The following is a 21,749-nucleotide window of genomic DNA, read 5'->3' on the forward strand; positions in this document are numbered from 1 at the left end:
CCAGGCTGAGCTTGTAATTCCCCTGGAAGGCTGGGCATGAATAAAGGATCCACACCATGAAACAGTGGGGACAGGAGCTGACATGGCAAGAATCTTAGACTCTGAAGAACCTAGGAGACCGTTTGCCCTAAGCCTCGGATACCCTCAACCAGTTCTTCATAAAGCAAGAGCAGAGTCATGGTGAGCACAGTCCCACTGTGCAAAGAAAAACAGGACAGAGGAATGAAAACTGTTGAAAATCATAACAGTTGCAGAGTAGAATCCAGGTCACATCTGGCTCCAGGCCACTTAGAAACACTAGCAGAAAAACCTGCACCTCCACTCCTGCCACACCTGGCCTAAACCTAAGCCTGAGCACTTCTCTCTTCAAAAATTAGTTATTTGGAAATAATTTCATACTTATAAAAAGTTGCATAGTGTGGCATTTTCAGGAAGATTCTGTTCTAAGGAGGTCCTCCTGGTGCTCCCAGAGACTAAAACCCTCCTCCAGTGGTCCTGGAGTGTGTCAGTTCCACACTGTGGTGAGGTCCCCTCTAGTTCCTGCATGTTTGACCAGCCCCATCCTTGAGGTAGTCAAACTGGTCAGAGGTGTCATGACATGAGAGTGAGCCCACGGCGGCTAAGTAACCAGATTCAGTCACCACGACGCACTTACTGGCACACATTTAATTAGGTTTTAATGCAAGTAATTTGATAACTACTCCTGGCCATCCACTACAGAACTGTCAATGCTGAAAGCTTTTTTATTTAGCTTCTCTTCCATCTAGACTGAGGCAGCCTCCCCGCTGACCCTTGTCAAAGAACCCCATCTGCTGGTTGCCACGGTAACTGAAGGCGACCAATTGAGCTGAACAGAGTGACTCAGAAATAAAATCTGCAGCCAAAGGAATTCTGCTAAGAGTAATAAATCATTTGGTAAAGGGGATCCTCCACACAGTGATGCGTGTTGGGATAACACAATGGCATAACTCCTCCAACTGGAAGGTCCACGGCAGATCAGAGTGCTCAGGCCTGCCAGAGGGCTCATTTGGTTGCTAGTGGGCTCACGCAGCAGAGGAGTCGGATCCTGCCCACTTACGCGCCATCGTGGGGGACAAGGAACCGGCTAAATCAATTGTTTAATGTTTGGGCTGCGAAATTCTGAATTTTAAGAAGTGGCAAGAGAACCAGTCCAGGCTTCCAACACTCCTCACTCTATTTTTTTTCAAAGTAGCACAAGTAAACAAAATGCCCCCACGTAACCCAGGAAACCACTGAGGCCTTGAGGAAGGTGGCAAAGCGAACAAACACTGAGACTGCTTTGGAATACAAATGTCTAGCACCATCTCTTTGGCATCCATCAATTTTTAGGTGCTCCAAGCAGAAGTCATTTATGTGCACAAAACATGCAGTCCTTGAGACAGCAAGGGAGACGGGATTCAGCTCAGAGGGTTGGGAGTAATCACCACAGGAAGGTCTCAGAGAGGGTCAGGGCTCTGACTAAGAGGGGCAGAAGAGAAAGGGAAGGCGAGGCCTTCAGGGGGCTGCTCTGGGTGACAAGAGGCAGCATACTGCAGGCCCCTGGCTGTGGGCTCAGTGTTGTGCCTGAGTCCCTCACAGCACAGGACTCAGTTCCCAGTCCTGACCACCACTCCTGGTGAGCACCTGCTGTGTAGACTAGGAAGCCCTACAGGCAATAGTACCCAGATTTTAAGAAGAAAAAACCCCAGACAGGCTAAATCATCCATCCAGCATTTAATCTATGTATGGCGGTTCCTCAGTGGTTGTGATGGGAGGAGCAAGGTTAAGGGCAGTAGAAACAACTGCCCAGATAGCCAATTACCATAGGGGATGAAGCAGCAGGGGTGTGTGCTGGGGGATGCGGGTGGGGGTGGGGGTGGGGTGGTCCGGGCAGCCTTACCCTGCAGCGCGGCTCCTCTCAGTCTGCATCCCACCCTTTTAAGAGGTGTACAGGCACAATACTGACATCTTCCCAACCCCTGACCCACAGAGCAATGGGCGGACCCTGTATCCTAAGTCACCCCCAGAGAAAATTTCCGGCTTTAGAAAAGAGCAACTGCCAAACAGAAGGTAGGTGTGTCGTTCCCCCCCCCCGCCCCCGCCCATCCTAGATGCCTCCAATAAAAGCTTCATCTTAAGAGTTTTAGTGAGATTCCATAGACGGCGTTAGGAGCTGCTGTGCACGACCAGGACGAGCCTTTTCTGGTGCCCCAGTTGTCGAAGAAGCCCACCAAGTAAAGCCCTCCCGGGCCACGGCGCGTCCGGGAGCCGCCAGGCCCGCTCCCACCCAGCGCTGGGCAAGCGTGCCTCTGCGGGTTGAAGGGTCGGCGGGGCTCCACGTGCGCCTCTGGCGCCCCACACCTGCGCTCGGCCGCCTCCGGGCGCCCGCGGCGGGCAGGCGGCCTCGCGCTCCAGCTGCAGCCTCGCGCTCCAGCTCCGGCCGCCGCCGCCGCCGCCGCCGAGGGCCCAGCCCGGCCCCGCGCCTCGGCCCGGCCCCGGGATGGGGGGGCCGTAGGCGCAGGCGGGCGGGCCGCGGGCAGGGGGGCTGGTGCCCGGCATCTGGCTCTGGAGGCTCCGCGGGGGCTCGCAGGGCCTCTGGACTTTGGCAGAAGGAGAGGATTAAGCTGAGATGGCAGTTGAAGGAAGGAGATGGATGAAAGCTTCATTAACTCCAAGCTCACGTCCCAATTTCTTTCCCCTGAGAAGCAATGTGAAAAAAAAGTTTGGTTTCCTTGTGATGGGAAAATGCTGCGTGATTGTGTCTGCCTTCCTTACCTTTTAATTCCTTATTTGTAAACAACAACAAAATAATCATTGGTTTGTTGATCATGGAGGACTCAAATTTTAATTAAACAGAAAAAAAAATCTTGCTAATAGGATAAAGAAATATTACAACCCGTTTTAATATCTGTTAGTGATTAAGCTTCTCATGTGACTTAATTGAAACTGGCAAATATCTTAGCTCAAAGAAATGAAAATGAAAAGGGTGCAGAGTATGACATGTCTTTATTTTTCCCCCGGTCTCGTCCAATAACTAAACTGACTTTTATGATCACTCCTAAAATGTGCCATAGAAAACAGGACTTCCTGATTCCATAAAAATATCTAGATGTTCCTGCTTGAATTCCCTCTCCCTTCTTACAAAGTTACCATTAGTTTCACTTCCAGACCCTACTTCCAATTCTTTGTCTCTGCTCACTCTCCCGAATTCTCCTCCATATTTCAATTCCCAGACACTCTTGAACTTTGCACATGCTGCCAGTTTGAGCCTGAACAGAATAATCAGTATATTAATTCCACTCGGAGACAGTGAGATTTTTCTAACACAATCTGCCCAACCTGAACTCTTTCCTTCAGAAACACTTTGCCTTTAAAAAGAAACTCCCAGCATGAACCTCATAAGAAGCGACATGTAACAGACAGTGCATGTGGCGCTGGGCGTGCAGCTCAGAATTAAAAGAGAATTTTTTACTTTGTTTCTTTGGTGCCATGTGCATAATGTACATGTGGACGAAACTGACATCAGACATTTAAAGCAAAAGAGAGTGGGGGGAGGGGGATGTGATGGTGGAGGGAAAGAAAGAAAATATGTTGGTAAAAACAGTAACTTCTGTTAATCTACATTTTCCAGTTACTGTCTTAATTAAGAATGTTAGGAAATATGTTGCACTTTAATTGCATTGTTTCAAGAAATTCTAACGCTGACAAATTTGGGACCACGTACACTTGGATGGTAAAAGGGATTGAAGGAGTCATTTCTTCCAATTGGTAGATAATCAAAATTATGCTTTCCACAGACAACCTCCCTGCCCTTGATCCTAAATTCAGAAGACAAAGTAAGAATAGCCTAACACTTAGCATGTTCAGTATGAAATGAGCTCTGGGGGGGGGGGGGGGGGGGGGGAAGAATGTGTTTTTTAACCTATGTATATGAGATAGGAGTAATTTTTTAATATAAATACAAAGAATTCACAAAAAATGAAAAAGCACTTTATCTGAAATTTCTGGGTAGCATTATTATCCTTGTAGAAAATAGTTATTTAGAAAAAAGTTGGTAACAATCTTCAAATTATTCTCATATGACCTTAAGACGGTAAAAATCATTTGTTTCAGCCGCAAGTACATAAACATAATGACAGTTTGAAGATACATTCAGTTGTCAGGACGCTGTGTCCTTTTCTTCTACTGCAGCCCAACCAGAGAAGCTCTAGTTTTCATTTCTCTTTGGAGAGAAGACTGCATCATCACACAGCAAAATAAATGAGAATGTATTTTCCTTGTTCACAGTATCTTTGACAGTAGTTGTAATAGACAGGGTGGCCTCCGGCTTCCTACAGTTAACCACAGTCAACTCATCTTTAACCTGGGTGTTGCATTTCTTACTTGATCCCATTGTCTGGGACCTGTGCAGTTGAGCTCACTGCCTCTGAGAAGGGAGGTGGCAACTCAAACCCTGAAGAAGGTTTCGCTGTTCAGTGCCCTCTGCTCCCTGGTATGCAGCACAAAGCAGCTGGTCAGCTGGGTTGCTGACCAGCGACCCCCAGTGCCCTGACTGACTACTTCATTCAAACTGGTTTGATGATTTGGTCAGATAAATTGACCAGTTCTTTGACTGGATCGACTATTCATTTCACCTTCCATTAACCACGATTTATGATACACCTGGAGCCTCAGAGTTAGTTATCTATCCAATTGAGGAGGCAGGCCTAACTTTTGTAGCAGCTAAAGATATTGCATTGTACGTTCAATGGCCCTGAAATGAGAATGAAGTAAGATCTGTTTGCCCTAAAATGTAGCTGAAATGTCCAAAAACCTTGGTGAAGAGAACAAACTGCTCTCACTGGGAGGTCTCATGGCTTCTTCTGCCTCCACCTCTCAGAACAAGAATGGTCAGAAGACTTGACCACAGCTGAAATACTGCCAATGTGCTGCCACTATCAGTGTCTCAGTTCCTTTATTTACATTTACAGTGTCTCAAACCTTTACTTACATTTTGTATTAGAGAACAGAATCCTAAGGTCTCACATTGCTGGGTAAATGGCATGTGTGACCTCAGATTCCAGAGTGTTCACTGCTATAGAATTAATATAGTTTTTTTCATGTCTCAGGAGGTCCAAAATAGGGAAGGGACACATCTCTGGTGTGCTCAACACCTGGCACCACAGAAAACTCCCAGCTGACTGACCAAGAAATGACAGATTTTCCATCTTTTGGGTTTCTGGAAATTCTGGTGGTAGAAGACATTCCCCCCAGTAGCTGGGCAAGCTCCCCAGAAGGGCCTTTGTCAGGTAGCACTAGAGGCTGGTGTGCAGAGCCTGGACCCCTGTGGAGGGCGGTGGGAGAGGACACTGTGCTGAGCAGGACCCGAGCATCGTTAATCACCAGATCAGACAGCAAGAGGAGAGTTCCGGGGGACACAGAGGCAGGGAGAACTCACGAGTGTAATTATAAGTTGAAAAGTTCTGAGTCAGTTCTCAGAGTTTAGAGAACATTAAAAGAATACACAATACTGGGGGGAAAATAGGGAAGCAGTACGCGCCCGAGGGCCAATTGCCTCTCCAGCAGCGGCAAGGCTGTTCCTGGGCTCGCAGGACCATTTGTTCCATTACACAATCTCCTGAAGCCATTTAGAGAGAGCTCAAACAACTGCCTGTACCAACACGACACATGGCTTCCCATCCCGACTCTTTGCTAATCCAGACGCTCCAACCATCTTTCTTTAAGATGCCATATGGTTGGCAGAAGCCTGTAGATCTAGCAGCACATCTGCTTGTGCGTTTCTTCTTCCCTCCATCCCCCCAACAAAAGAAGGATAGAGAGACAGACCAAGAGGAGGGCATGCGTGTGTACCTCTGCCTATATTTTTATTTCTTTTTACAGACGCTAACTAAATAAGACCATTACGGGGATGACTGTAATTATTCAGGGCTGGATCATTTTTTTACTAGACAACATGGTGATTTATTTGCTTGTCAGTGATTTAAATCAAGATTAGAAAAACAAAGGGTGGATGATCTCCTTTCTCCAAAGGATGACTGCTGGAAAGCCACTTCAAAGCTCTCCCTCTGGGAATCCTTGAAATGCTTTCTTGCCAAAGGAGAGGGACAGCACCCTTGCCTGAAGCGATTTCTCCACTTCTTTTCGGTCAAGGAAGACAGACAAGCTGAGAAACTAGCAGATACCCAGAGCCTGCTTTGTTAGCAAGCACGCGCGGCTGTATGCTAATGAGTCGGCACCGACACGCTGCTTTTTTGGTATGATGAGCAAGGATTGTTGACACTGTTGAAATCCTGGCTCTCCTGGCCTGTGAGCACACGGGCTGCCTCCTTGGAATCTGGCCCCCAGTAAGACAGGCTGCAAAAAAATAATACATTTTCTACTCTCCTGATGACTGAAATCTGGCCATTTGCAACTTAGAGCAGTTGGGCGGGGGGAGGGGACATTAGAAAAACATTCTAAAATATTCTATAAAGCTAGGAATCAAAAAGACACAGGTGAAAATTATGGGTTTCTTTTAAACTAAAAGTTAAACCTGGTAGACCCATGTGAGTGATCAAGGCCAGGATGCTGGCTTCAGGAGCAAACCCCTGAAAAGTGAGGGTCAGGGGCTGTTATTGTAGCCTCTGCCACATGGCAAAGCTGGGACATTCCCACCACACGGGGCAGAGCGCACTCTGCAGATGAGACAGCCCCACTAATGGCACTATCTCAGTTAAAGGAGAAAAGCTACGTTTCTGATCTTATAAATTCGTCTGAACCATATGTTGGTTGACCATACATGGTTTTCCAAGTCTGTGGAAATGTAAGGCAGCAAAAAAGCAAAGCAATTAGTCCATTGTTGCAAAAATACTTTTTTTTTTTTTTTTCAAGTCAAAGAAGAGTGGGGGAAACCACATCTTTTGATTGCTGAGCATGAAATATCCTTTTACCAGCTGAGAAATTCTAAGGGATAGGTATTATTACTACAGTTTAACAGATAAGGAGACTGGGGCTTAGAAAGGATTACCAAAAAAAAAAAAAAAAAAAAAAAACCAAACCAAAACAAAACAAAAAACAAAAGATCCCAAAACTTTAGCAAAGCTATGCAGCTAGGAACTGCCAAACTCAAAAGCCCATGCCTATCTCACTCCAGTAGGCCAGGAGGCCCCAGGTGAGCAGCTACACTTATACATACAAGCATTACCTCATGGGTACACCCAGGGTCAAGTATGCCAGTCTAAGCAGATCACTATTAGCTGGTGAGCAATATGGCACTTATAATTAGTATTCAGGCAGGGGCATCAAATAGTAATTTCCATTTACTTGTAATCTACAACATGAATACAGATTCATGTAACTGAAATGTAAAAGCATGAGACGACTAAAAAATCATTGAACGTTATAATACAAATATCAGAATTCATCCATTCAAAAAGTATGCGCTTTAAACTATTCAGCTTGGGGACAGCACATGCATTTCCACCACACTGCCATCACCTAGGTCTTTCTGACATGTTCCTTCATAGCCTAAGGCTTGGTGGATACCCATGTAGGTTTGTGAATGAGTGCATATTAAGTGCATTTCATCAAAATCATATGTTTTAATAAAATAGCTGCAGTCTACACTATACTAGTCTATGATGAATCAACAGCTCAGAGCAGATATGAACCTGATTCTATTATCAACAGAAACAACAAACTATCATTAACAATTCTATTATTATCATTGAGATGTGACTATGTAGAATGATGCATTTAAGTTTTAAAAAAAGATACATGTTGAAACATGAGCGTGATCCAAGGCAAATTCTTCTAAGCCTGTTTCATTTCTAATATAAAATGATACTACCTACCTCACAGGATTGTTGTGAGAATTAGAAATGGTATGTAAAGTGCCTGGCACTTTGTAGATTCTCAATAAATGAAAATATAATCATTACTGTTATTATTTTCAATAGAGGGCTTCAGAGCATATAGAAAGTGCTTTCACATACATTAGCTCATTCAAGTCTGAAAACAGCCCTAGAATGTAAGAAGTTTTTCTTCTATCTAATGAATGAGATAGTTGATTCAAAAGTAAAATAACTAAAGCAATAAATGAGCTATTATTATTATTAATTATCTATCGAGCCCTTTCCACGTTCAGTTACAGTAATTAGTGCTTTTCCAGCCATTTTCAACTGTAACAGCAATACTTTGAAGAAGGTATTACTGGTACTCTTATAATTCTCATTTCATAGACAAGAAACTGAGGCTGAGAGATGCTGCTAATATCTTACCTAAATTCACACAGTAAGTGGCAGAGCTGGAACACAGTCCTGGGTCTGTCTTCTAAACCCAGGATACTAACAAGAGCTGTAAAATATGGAGGGCAGGACTAAAAGCCAGATTTGTCTGTTTAAAATCCAGTGCCCTTCTGTCTGTACCACATTGTCCTTGAGTGGGACTTACCTAAAGCTACTGTACATGTGACGAGGAAATTTCCTAGCATAAAAATCCTTGTCCTTAACCAAATTCCTATGTATGTGAACAAATTCTATAGGGTTCATGGTTCAAGTGTCATAAACAATGCACACTCACACAGAGCCTGAATGCTGGGTGCTCCCTGCAGCACAGTGAAACATTAGAGCAGTGTTCTTTTATAAGATGGTAGGACATGACATATGCATTTAAATGCATCACACACATAAGCACACACCAACAAAGCTGTCATTATATATTTGGAAACTAATATCACTGGAATTGTCAGAAATTTTTTCAAGATAATAGTCTTTCAATAAAAATTAACTATCAAGAGAAGGCTTCCAAATTAAAATTATATGCTAGGGCTACTAGAACATTCAGAGGTTGCTGACCAGATGCTGACATGAAGAAATGGGAACTGGTGCAAGTAAAATCTGGATTTATGTCTCACACATGTGCTTTACCAGACAACCCTCTCCAAATAAAGCCACGGAGCTGCTCTCGTGAATTCTCTCCTTGTTTCTGATGCAGCGGGACAAGGGGGCTGTCATCCCAGGTAGGCTCTTCTTGAACCCTCTGCTCTCTCCCTCCCTGCGTCCCCTTTATCTGATTGGACCTGGACTGATTTCTGTAAGTCAAGTTTCCCCATTGGTTCTCTCCTCTATTAGGAGCTTCTAGGCGCCTAATTTCATTGCTGACTTCAACCCAGTTCAAAGTGGAACAGGATTTCAAACAAACAAAAAACAAGAAAACAAATAAACAAGCAAGAGCCTTTGCTATCACTTCAGTGCTGCCAAATTCATAAATCTTTGATTACATGTGTAATCAATGTCAACAGCAGTTTCCGGGAGGGTCCCAGCACACGGATTGTAAATGGAGATGTGTTACTTGGAACTTAGGGCTCTGTAAGTGCAAGGTGCCCCACGGGTTTCAAACTTAAAGGATATAAATTTTGAAGGCTCCCCAAGAGTATTCTGGAATGCATCATTATGAGGTAGCACTCAAATCTACCAAGAATGGAGACCTGCATACTAACTGCCCCACGAGAGTGAGACTAGGTGCCCCAGAGGCAGACATTTTAGATGATATGTCCTTCATTAATTTCATTGGCTGCAGCAGTCCTGGGTTGTAGCATGAAAACAAAAATACCATTTTATTCTAACTTTGCTAAAGGTATGGGTCGGATGGACTTGCCCTCTCACACAGCTTATCCACTCTGAATAGGACCTATATAACTACACCTCCTGGAGCACAACCCCAGCTCTAATTTCCTATTACACCTTGTTCCCTGTGCTGAGCACTTCAGCAACTCACATAGCTCGTGTTTGCTGAGCACTTACTATATGCCAGGCACTATTCTGAACATTTCTGTGTAATAACTCATTCAATTCTCTTAACCAATTCTCATAATTTAACAGGTTCACACTAATTACCTTGCCCCAAATCACACAGCACAAAAGTAGTAGAGCCACTATTTGAAGCTAAGCCATTTGGGTTAGGGATGCACAATCTTAACCACCCTTCCCTATGACGACTCTCAGAGGTATTATGTAGGAAAGGATATGATGCCTACCTAGCCTACCAGCCATGGGAATTTGGTGACATTTAGCCTCTTTGACCCTGAGTTTCTTCAAAGTAAAACATAACTTAAACAACACTTGTCCCACCTATCTATGTCACAAGGGTGGATATATATTATATTCTTTCACAAGTTTACTGCTTTCTTTTTCCCATATGCAGAGGTCTTTCCTAGGCCCAAATCAGTTGTGACCTCCTTGAGGGGACAGGCCAGTATCTAATAGATTTTGGTAACTACCATGGCCAGAGCTCATAGCTAGTCATCACCATTTTCATCATAGCTTCATAAGTTGTTGCCACTTTGGGTGCTAATTGGGGCCTCCAAGATGAAAAACCAAAGAGCCTTTGCTTTGTTAGTTAAAGACAGGGGCAAAGACTTGTTCACACTGCGTTTGGTGTTTAAATGCCTTTTCCAAAACAGTCTCAGATGAATTGAAAAGGCAGTGAAATTAGCCAGTCCCACTAAGACACAAAGCGATGGTCTGACCTGGACTAATATAGACCAAAAAGAGTGGTGTCTTCCTTTCCGGGAGCCGCTGAGGTCAGGTTTGTCACCTGTGCATAGTACACAGGGATGTTAAAAACAATACCACAACAACTGACTGAACTCAGCCAACATGATGAAAAGGGTGATGAGATTATATACATAAAAAGAAATGCCGCCTTTCTAGATAGAGACAGAGGAAATTGTTAATACAAATGAACAGCTGTTTGGGAAGAAAACATTATTTCCAAAACCCAGACAAAGCTCTATTTATTACATTTCAGAGACACTTAAATTATAGTGTCTGAAAACTATCCTATCATGGGTATCTGTGACACCTAAATTATCCCAAAATCTGAAAGGTTAAGCCAAAATAAAGACTTTACTGTGAGAAAGACTTAGAGAGAAAAAGTTCTCTTTTTCTCAAAGGATCATGTGAATAAATCTACCGTGTAGCATAACCTAATGAGGACTAAGTTCCAGCACTAAACTTCACGGAAATCCAATAAAATAGTAAATTCAAAATTCATTCAGAGATGTTAATATGTACTATTTTAAAATCTAAATGCAAAATGTACTATTCCCATGGTCTGCTGATATTCTTGTTCACAGTGGTTCTTTGGTACCCCCGTGCCCCAAGCGCCAGGCCTGCCCCAGGTGCTCCACAGAGGTCCGGGATGTTCTGTGTGCCTGCTGTGCTGGGCCAGGCCTGCAGTGGAGGTGTGGGCGTGGCGGCCGCTGAGCAGGCTTGAGCTTGGATTTGTTACCATCAATCCTCACCCTCCCAGAAGAAGCCAGGTCTCACCAATGCCTTTCTCACCGACTAGCATGTGTCTGGCTGCCTCTAGGCATTTCCAGAGAAGGGACTGTCACACGCTGACTAAGGAAAAACAAAGGAAATCTTATTTCGCGGGGCCTAGGAAAAGGTAAACAATGAATCAGGTGACCAGGTTGGGAGTCACTGTCACAGTCCAGTCACTGTCACAGTCCAGATTTAGATGTAACTCTAAATCTTTTCACTTCGTCATTCCAGCCAATTCAATTCAAGTAAAATACAGACTTTAGATTGGAAAGACAACAAAAACAACAGCATAAAGAAGCACACTAAAAAAAAAAAAGAAGCACACTAAGCTCCATTATTGCCCGTGATATTTCCAGATACTTTCAATTTAAAAAAAAAAAAGAAGCACACTAAGCTCCATTATTGCCTGTGATATTTCCAGATACTTTCAATTTATGTTTCCTTACTATGAGGTGATCTGACCTTGAATGCCAGTGGTGTCCAACAGGAACCTCTATCACTCTATGCAAGTGCACCTGCCTCTCTCCCTTCATCTGCTTCTTGTTTATTGTTCTACCTTACTTCCTACACACCTCACCGGGTGTTGTGCAGCTTAGTAAGTTAGCAAAGGCTTGTGATTTTCCTCATGAAAGGTGTTATGGTGTTATGTAAATACACAGTATTATTTTGTCTTTATTCCAGCATTACTGGTTTGAAATAGTTCAGTGTGTGTAAATATACTGAATAATGTGTATTAATTGGATTTTTTTTTAGTAATTCCCTGGCATCCCAGTTAACTAAGTAGAAGCAAGCTTACTTGCACAATGAAATATTAAGTACTGTCTCAGACAACTATTCACAGGTCTTTATGCCTCTCAAATCAAATTCTAGCTAGACGAATCCACCAAGCATTTTTACTCATTTTCTTAAATACTAGACAGATGACTAAGTTGTGACCTCCCATGAAAATAAACAGAGGCAGATGTAAAGGTTAAAGTTCACAACGTAGCAAGTAACCCACCCCAGAAGATGGGAACAAGTATGTAAGCTCCCTGTAAACAATTAGCATAATCAAAAAGCCTAAGTGTGCAACATTCAGAAAAAAATCTTAAAGTACCAATACCACCACATGTTTTAAGTTGGAATTTCCAAAAATAATATTATTCTGAGGACCAAGTGTCCGTCAGGGCCATGTTAGCTCTTGATAGCCACTTTGGTTCCGCCCATGAACATCATTTCATTCAATCACGTTAGCAACCTAGGGTCAAGAGGACCTGCCCATGGCAACCCAACTGTCTTCATGAGGTTCTGAATACAGGGTTATTTCCAGACTTCTCTCTACAAAATAGCCCCCTACATCTGCTGGCTGTCACAGGAACACGGAGAGTTCACAACAGTTGCAGGTACTTCCAGGAGCTATCACTATTTAAGTAGCCTGTGAGGGCGGGTGCCCATCTGGCACAGCAGTTTCGTTATCCTCGCTATCACAGGCAGCAAAAAGTGCCTCTCACACAAGTGGAGTCAAAAGCACTGGCTCAAGAATTACCGCAAAGATGGGGAGAAAGTGTTAATGGCTTGCTGAAAAATGCACAAAACTCATCAAATGGTTAGTTTGAGTAACATTACTGTAGATAACTTTTTTGTTATGTATATTATTTTCCCCTCCAAATAAAAATCTGCCTATAAGTTCATATTGTAATTAGATTGTGCTGTATAGGCAATATAGGAAGTGGTTTGAGTCAGGATGGTCTTGGGACTGAGAAGCCACAGGAACACTCCTGCCTAGCTGGCTGAGTCATCAGGTGGTCCAACAAGGCAAAGAACGATGCCATGATGTTGGGACTATAAGGGCAGTCAGGCGGAAGTGATGTGCTGCTTCTTATCTCGGGCCTTAAATCTAAAGTGATCTTCCACAGTGTGGAATCCAAAGAATGTTATTAAAGCAAGTGCCTTATCTACTCTCTGTATATACCCTGCATCTCCTTGGGAGTCAAGTATCACTCTTCTATGGAGCCTTTTCTGGTCTCCTCATACCTGTTCCTTCTTCTGTGTTCCCTATTATGGCTCTTATCACAGTGGATCATGACTGCCTGTCCTCAGCAATAAAATGTTAGCTCCTTGTGAGCATGGGCTGAATCTTACTGGTACCCACAGCATCCATCACAGTGCCTGACACATGTAGGTGATGAATTAAAGAATGAACTGTAATGACAACATCATAGAGGACTTGACTATGCTTCTAAAGCACCAATTGACCCTGGATCAGATGACACCGTGCTGTAAATGTAAAGATTTGTTTATCCTTTTTATATTGATGGCTTTCAAAGAACTACTGGCAAAAGCTGCCATTTCCACCTTTGGTTGAAGTAGAGAATTGATTGTATTTGTGGCAGTCATGTTACTTTTGCCTTCCAAAGAACCCAGACTTTTTTTTTCCTAAAAGAAAACTAGACAAAAGAGGGCAATACCTTGGTATAGAGAAGGCCTTAGGGGACTTTCTAGGAAAACAATTTCATTGGTAGCCGCTGGGAACCCAGCAGCACTATGCTTTTGCTAAGGCTGTTTAAATGCCCTGCACACTGGTGTTTTCTCGCTGACTAAGAGGCAGGGACTTTACGGCAATGTGAAGAAAATATCACAATATTCATTTGTTTCATTACTCATTCATTCATTTGTTCAACAAATATTTACTGCACTCCTTACAATGTTTTCTCTACTGAGTACTGGGAAATAGTGGAAAACAAGACAGACAGGATTTCACTCGAAGAAGCTTGTGTAGTTGATAACAGGATGCAGATTTGTGGGAATTTTGCAAAATGCTTCAAGGAAGGCACTAAGAGAGAAACCTCACTGGTGAAAAGGAGGCAAGTTAAATCTAAACTTCGGATTAAGGAATTGCTTAGTGGTCTCATCCCAAAGATGAGGTGTTTCAGTTACCTTTGTCTAAAGAGAAGTCCAAATACATTATATGAGCTCTGGCCACAGTGGCTACCAAAATATGTGATACTGGCCCCTCCCCTCAAAGAGGTCACAACCCATTTGGGCCTAGAAAAAACCTTTACACATGAGAAAAAGAAAGCTGTAAACGTGTGTGAAGGGAATGGTCCAGGTGTGAGAGAGTGGTCTTAGAATTCAGAAGAGGAATTCATTCAAGAAGATGTCTCCACTGATTCTAAAGCACTGTGTGTTACTGATTTAAAAAATGCACAACAGTGCATTTATATGCATCAATAACTGAAAAATAAGGGGATGGCAATGAAATACACAGGCTCGCTGGTAACAAAGGCTTCAATGCAATAAATTTCAAAACAGTAGAATGGTAATATAGTGCAAATCTGACTGGATGTGCCAGAAAGAGAAAATGTTTCCCACTAATGCAATCTTTTTTTGGAGACTAAGAAAGTGGACTTCTAAAGCTTCTCAAAGACTGCAAGTCATGCCACAGACGGTTATAAGGAACGGGTAACTCCTGAAAGCCATTCTGCAGACTGCAACAAAGACGTTAGATGCTGCTCTCCCCAACCAGAATTCATGGGCTCACAAGGTCAGGGACACCTTACAGAGCATATACTGGAAGAGTCAGACTGACCCAACGTACTTTCTCTTTGATCAACCTTATATTTGACTGTATTTTAGTAAATTATCCATGTAGTTGTATTTTGACAGTTCTCTTTACAGCAGTAAAACAAAATGTGTGCATCGCAAATGGCAAAGATTCAAATTTCAGCTATGTTTATCCAAAATAGCACTGAACTGCTTCTGTACTTATGCTATACTGCCTACAGCTTTACGGAAGGGAAGACAGATGGGATGAATTTAGCAGGGAAACAGCTGTGGCTTGAAGAAGAGACAAGCAAAAGTTTTGCTATCAGGCTTCATTATGTGTCAAGGTACCAGTAAAATGTGTATCCGTAAGGTAGCCAAAAAAGTGTTTTTCATTTGACTAGTGATAATTACCCTTTCTCAACAGCTGACAATGTTCTAAGTGGCATTAAATAGGTAGAGTAATTAAGCAGTAAGATACAACAGGCAGTGCCTTGCTGGGAATCATGGTTCCCCTCAAGTATGCTGGGAGGTACAAGCTAAAGGGCCACCGACTTCAACCCACTGAGAAATGCAGCAAGCCCAAGAATCTGCTGGTGGGAGTGCACACAAATAGGAAAAAGGGGAAAAAACTATCCATGGAGTCTGGCATTTGCGAGCTTATTTGTGTGACCATGACATTACTGGAAGACAAGTGAGCTCCCACCTCTAGCCTTTTCACCCATTTCTTAATGATGAATGTGTATCAGTCACACTTTGTGGCCATCAACTGGACCTTGAAATGGAGAGCTTGGGCTATTTAGTTTCTGAATCATCTTTGTCTATTTTTAAATGTCCAATTAGATGTTCTTCAAGACTAAGATGCTTCAACTTTCTGAGAACAGGAAATTTCCAGTTTTTACGCTGTTGAGGGGGTGATCAATTACTTTGAGAGTTAGGCTTGCTCAGAGTGACCATTCCTGCTGGCACCAATCCCACTGTCTCCTGCAGCCTCAGGGAAAACTAACAAATGTGCTACTGCAAATCCTACAGAACCTCCTATATAAGTAGTGTTCATTGCACAGACTGTGTGTTTAAAATAACAAACCATGCATTCTGTGAAAAAATTGTACCTCTGTATTAACTACCTAAAGTAGAGGACTCTATATTGGGTAGTTCCCCCAAATTATAAATAATGTATGAACTTTATTAACCCCTGAGAAACTGCTCTATTAAGTAGTTTTTTTAAATTAATCTAATTTATGCCACAACGGTAAATAACATCATGTTCCACCCAGATCAATAACATTATTATTGCCATGGTAACAGAAAGGGGAAAAGCAGAGAAAGCACTAAAAAAGAACAAACAAAATACAACATATATACAATAAACTGTGGTGTGACTGATATTTGGTAGTACCAAGTTTTCTTAAAAAGTCTGGAATTACCACATCACCACTGAATGGCAATAAATGCAAAGCATTAACATACTCAAAAGCATGTTAATTGCTTAGAAACTTAATAACTTCCTAAGTATTTTACCATCACTTTCCATTCCCATTCTTTCAAAAGGCTGTATATTTTCTTTCCTTTTGTCTGCAACTATCTCCACCCTTCTCTGCCCCACTGTAAGCTTATTGTAAAGCTCCTCTACTTTTTCAGTGACTTGCTTCTGGCAACACTCAGGCCTCTATCTGACTACATCTCGACAACTCCCCTGATAGCCACTGATTTTCTGGATCCACTTAGCAGCAGAAAGACAGTGAGGTATTGTGGGGAGAGTCAGGCTTTGGAGTCAGGCAAACCTCTTTAAATTCTAGCTTCACCTCTTATGGACTATGTAACTGTGGTCACATTTCCTTCCTCTGAGCATCAGTTTCCTCATCTGTGAATTGGGGTAAACCTTGAAGGGTTGTTGTAGAACACCTAGTGTAATGGCTGAGTAAACTGTCAATAACTAGGAATGACATTATGGAAAGAAAATATTTTACTGAATTACCCTTTCAGCCATCATCTTATTTCAAATTATTGCTTCTCTTTTTCTTCTCACTATTCATCAATCTGCCTTCAATTTAAGGTAACATAAATATATTTGAAACTGTTAATATTTTACTCTTTCTACCACATTTTCTTCCATGTATCAGAACATAAGATTTTCACATACAGACAGAGAATACTCATGCCTAAGATATATATGCAGGACTTCCCTGGTGGGGCCGTGGTCGAGAATCCGCCTGCCAATTCAGGGGACACAGGTTAGATCCCTGGTCCGGGAAGATCCCATGTGCCATGGAGCAACTAAGCCCATGTGCCACAACTAATGAGCCTGTGCTCTAGGGCCCAGAAGCCACAACTACTGAGCCCACATGCTGCAATTACTGAAGCATGTGGGCTCAGTGCGTGCCTAGAGCCCGTGCTCCACAACAAGAGAAGCCATCGCAATGGGAAGCCTGCGCACTGCAACAAAGAGTAGCCCCCACTCGCCACAACCAGAGAAAGCCCGCGCGCAGCAATGAAGACCCAATGCAGCCAAAAAATAAATAAAAATTTTTAAAAAGATATGTATGCAACAGCTTAAGACATGTATGTTGGGACTTAATTCAGAATGATCAAGATGCTCCCTTGTGGGACAACAGTAGCAGTTTAATGGCAGGAAAGCAGCTCAGATAGCACTGAGAATGGGAATATAAAACAATACCAAATCTTATTGGAATTACAGGAGGAATTTTTAAAAAGTTGCTATTATGGGAGCTAAAGTATTCCTAAGATTTTTCACATCAGCATCCCTTCTTCACAGACTTGGGAGCAACATTGCCTGGGATCAAGTTCAGCCTCTGTCATGTCGTAGCTGGGTGACCTTGCGCAAGTTACTTTACCTCATTATGCCTCAGTTTCTTCATTGAATAATATGGGGACAATGGAGTTGCCCGCCCAGCTCTAGAGTTCGCGCCCTCAAATCTCACCTCGCGTCACTTCACCACGCCGCGCCTCGCCTCATCGCGCTTCGCCCCATCGCGCTTCGCCCCACCGCGCTTCGCCTCGTGTCTTCTCCTCGCTGCGCCTAGCGTCTTCGCCTGGGGTTTCGCCTCGCTTCGCCTCATCCGACGAGTCACGCCGCGCCTGCCGGTTCTCTGCCTGCTGCCCCGCCGCCGCGTGACCCTGCTGGTCCTGCAGCCGGCCCAGCGCCTGGCCCACTCGGAGCCTCCGCGCCAGCGCCCCGTGTCGACCATAGAGGTGGCTATTGCACTCGTGGTGTTTTTTACCGCCTTCTTAACCCCCAGTGGGTATGTGCTGACCAATCTGAACCACTTCAGAAGAGAGTAGTGGAAGAAGATGCAGAGCAGCTGTTAACGTCCAACAGATTTTCAGAAAATGCTGTGGCTTCTTTAAATGAATTAAAGTGCTTAGTTGGGTTGATGATGCAACCATTGTGGGTATTCACTTTCATAACCATATGCTTATGGTAAACATTTTGCACTTTTTTTTAGTATTGTGCATTATGTGAAGAGTTGTATACTCATTTAAAAATGTTTAATAAAGTTGAGACACTTGTTAAAAAAAAAATGGGGACAATGCTAGTATTTGCTTCATAGGGTTGTTATAAGAGTTAAGCGTGTTAAGGAAGGTAAGTGCTTAGAATAAGAGCAATGGCTGGTGCGTAGTCTATCTACATTAGCTGCTGCAATGATAATGATTCTGACATATATTTATTATCTGTTGTGTAATAATTATCATTATTGTAAGAGGTGTCAGGAAATTTGTACATCATAGCAGGTGGTTTAATACAGTGTTCAACAGCTATCAAACTGTGGAAACTGGAGAATTAAGGAGAGGGCCAGGAACCAAGAAACCTTGAAAGCACAAAATGAGAGCACAGGACCCTGGGCCAGGGAGGCTAAAGGTGTGGATAAATTTCTCTTATATAAGCAACGTTCTTAAGACAGTCCTTGTTGAACAATTCGATTTCTTCATAAGGAGTACGGTCCTAAAATTAGTAATTTGCTCAGATCCACACAAAAGTAAAGATCAAACAGAACTTTGTCTTGTGTGTCCTAAGCACTCATCTTGGGATGGATTCTTAAGTTCCTACAGGGAGCTCGCTATACTGGGATACTTGACAATTATATTTCTGACAGAGAAAGATACCTTGGGTACCACAGCCAAAAAGAGAAGAAAACACATAACAACAATCTAGCACCGATGCTGTCTCACAGTGTAGATCAGTAAAAATCGCTGTCTCTTGGTTTCCTCATGTTGTAAGTGATACTAACCACCCTTGATAACCACTTAGAGGGTGGGAGAGTGCCAGCTGAAATTCATAAGGGACCCTTGCTGTTGGAATTATGTAAACACAGAGATAATCTCTCTTTTAAGAATCAATTTTGAGTGACCTCAAATCAATGTGTTAAGGACAAAAGCTTTATAAAACTAATGAAAAACTGGACTTACATACTGTACTTTGACATCAAGCATCTACATTACAAATGTCAGGTTTGCACAAGGACCATTACCAGCAGAAAGTTAAGAAATAAATACACTGTATTTGAAAAACTATTTCGCCATGTGGTGATGCCAGTCAACAATGGGAAGCTGTTGCAAATTTGGATACTGATAGGCCGTCAAAGTAAATACATTTTTACCTAAAGGGCAGTCTTTCCCTATATTTTCTATAGGGCTCCTATATTACATTTAAAATTATCAGCTATAAATGATCAATTTAAAGGAAAGAACTGTCTTGGATCCAAAACCAACTATTAAATAATGTGGACAATTAAATAAATTATTTTTAGCTTTGTGATAATTTTCCCTGTTGATGTGACACTGAGAATTAAATTTCTTTCATGTCTTCAGTGTTCAGGACGAACAGAAGAGACACATGCTGAATTTAAATATTTATAAGATTCTTTCCAGAAAGAAAAATTATGAAATAATCAATAAACTAATTTTAACGAAGCGGGATGCATCTGTCCAAGAAAGAATAGAAGGTCCATTTGTTACTTACAAAGCATTAATGTTTTCTAAAATGTGTGGTAAATACCTATGATTCCTCCACCCATTTTCCTTTTTGGAAGTTCATCACTGTATATTCTGAGGCAATCTGCTCCCCTAGAATATGGAATTTGAATAAAGCAGATCTGGTTGATTTTTTTCCCCAGATGAATACACAAAGACCCTTAAAAAACAAATGTTCTTTAAAATACAGCATGATGAGTATATTTAATATTTGTTAAAGATATAGCATTTACCAAAAGACCTTGAAACTGAACTCTAGCTCTTCCAGCCCAATTCTATAAGAGAGAGTTAAATACAATCAGAATAAAAGGTCCAGGAAAAGAACTATTAAAAAGAAAGGATAAAGATGGAAGATTGCCTCCCAAAATAAAAAGAAAAAAAAAGAAAATCTACACCCCCCCACCCCCTGCCACCAAAAACAAACAAGTAAACTGTTTCCCCTCCATTTTTTTTAAATGCTTGGAATGATCCACTTTGACCTATGCATATTAGTATAAAAATAAAAGCTAAAAGACTGGTTTTCCTTATGTATTTGCATGAAAAGAATTATAGACATAGCTGACAGCTCATTTGAATTTCTTTTATCACTTTTTCTAAGTAGATTCTCCCATCCTAGTTTCATTATACATGGAGGCATCCGTTTTTTAAGATGAATTTTTTTTGCCGCTATAATCCCAAATTTGTCATCTGACTATTTCTGCGGATTTGTTAAACTAATTCCCTGAAATGCCTCACATCTTTTACTTTGAATAAACTGAATGGCTCAGTGACACTGGGTCACCTGCATGACCCAGGCTAGCTACAGAGTTAATAAGAGAATTTCCCCACTGGCCAGGGCAGCATTAAGGATGAAAACAGAACCTGACCACTCCTCTGACCTGATTGCATCAGGCTTTCCCTTTCAGTGAACCAAACCAAGGAGAGGAAGCTGAGGAGCAGGGTTTTCTATCAAGGTAAACTCTGCGTGCTCCTGGCTCATTCAGTGGATAAGCAGTTGGAGGAGACAGAAAACTAGGATGATGAAGACAAAGGAGGGAGCTGTGCTCTGAGGCCGCCAACACCCTGGCGCTGCCATCACCCCACTCTACTGGTCCTTGCTCCTGGAACATGATGCCTTGAGTGCAGAGACCATTCTGACCTACTTTTTGTTTCCTCAGGCCCCAGGACAGTGCCCAGTTAAATACTGGGACAAATTTGAAACTGCTGGTTTGTTGGGTAAATATAATATAGATATATATTATCAAATATACTCTGCCCTTGTGTGGCACAGAGGGGTCTAATAAACTGAATCACATTTACAAACATTACACGGAGAACTTACTACAACGAACTCTGTTAAGTGAGGAATGTCCACTTAAGTAGTCAATTTTGTAAAACCAGATTTCATATACTGGGTTTGCCTAAAGTGAGATATAATGACAGTAGCTTGGCTTTCTATCAAGCTGAATTTGGAGTAAGACATTTTGAATTAGGGTCATTTGTTAAATTTCAGAGCCTCCAGTCTCTTTGCACAACTGAGTGTGATCAGGATAGAAGGAAAGAAATTAAGCGTTTAACAACTGGCCTAGTTCTTTCATGTTAAGGTAAAATAAAACTTCAAAATTCCCTAGGAATTTTTGTTATAATTTTTAAAACTTGTTATCCCTTCATTCTGAAATAGAAATACTCCCTTTTAAAAAATTGTTGTACTTTTAAAATATGCCCCAGATTTTTATTGTCTTAGGAATTAGGGCATTTTCATTCTAAGTAGTATACATAACTCTAAAATTAATATTTATTTTGGTTATTGAAACTAAAATAAACATTGTTACAAAGTTATGTGGTGGATTCTACTCACTGACCAAGCATTTATTTCCACATCCTCTAGCAAGTTTTCTCTGACCACCCGAGATGTCCAGCATGGTAGATGGTATACTTGTCACCGTTTAT

General features: G+C 42.1%; 1 protein-coding gene across 11 annotated transcripts in view; it reads right to left on the minus strand.

Moving 5' to 3' along the window:
- Nucleotides 1–21,749, minus strand: part of SDCCAG8 (SHH signaling and ciliogenesis regulator SDCCAG8) — a 250,152-nt gene that overhangs the window by 19,497 nt on the left and 208,906 nt on the right. Inside the window, exon 17 of one of the 11 annotated variants that reach the window (XM_057728149.1) lies at nucleotides 2,514–2,698. The exons of 8 other annotated variants lie outside the window; for them this stretch is intronic. In XM_057728149.1, coding sequence (XP_057584132.1) covers nucleotides 2,620–2,698 — 79 coding nt within the window. In that variant the 3' untranslated portion in view covers nucleotides 2,514–2,619. Of the gene's footprint in view, nucleotides 1–2,513; nucleotides 2,699–21,749 lie in introns of those variants that run through there. 2 more of the 11 variants (XR_009052718.1, XR_009052720.1) reach the window with 2 other exon arrangements.

Source organism: Hippopotamus amphibius, chromosome 3 (genome assembly GCF_030028045.1).
Source record: "Hippopotamus amphibius kiboko isolate mHipAmp2 chromosome 3, mHipAmp2.hap2, whole genome shotgun sequence".
Lineage (NCBI taxonomy): Eukaryota > Metazoa > Chordata > Mammalia > Artiodactyla > Hippopotamidae > Hippopotamus > Hippopotamus amphibius.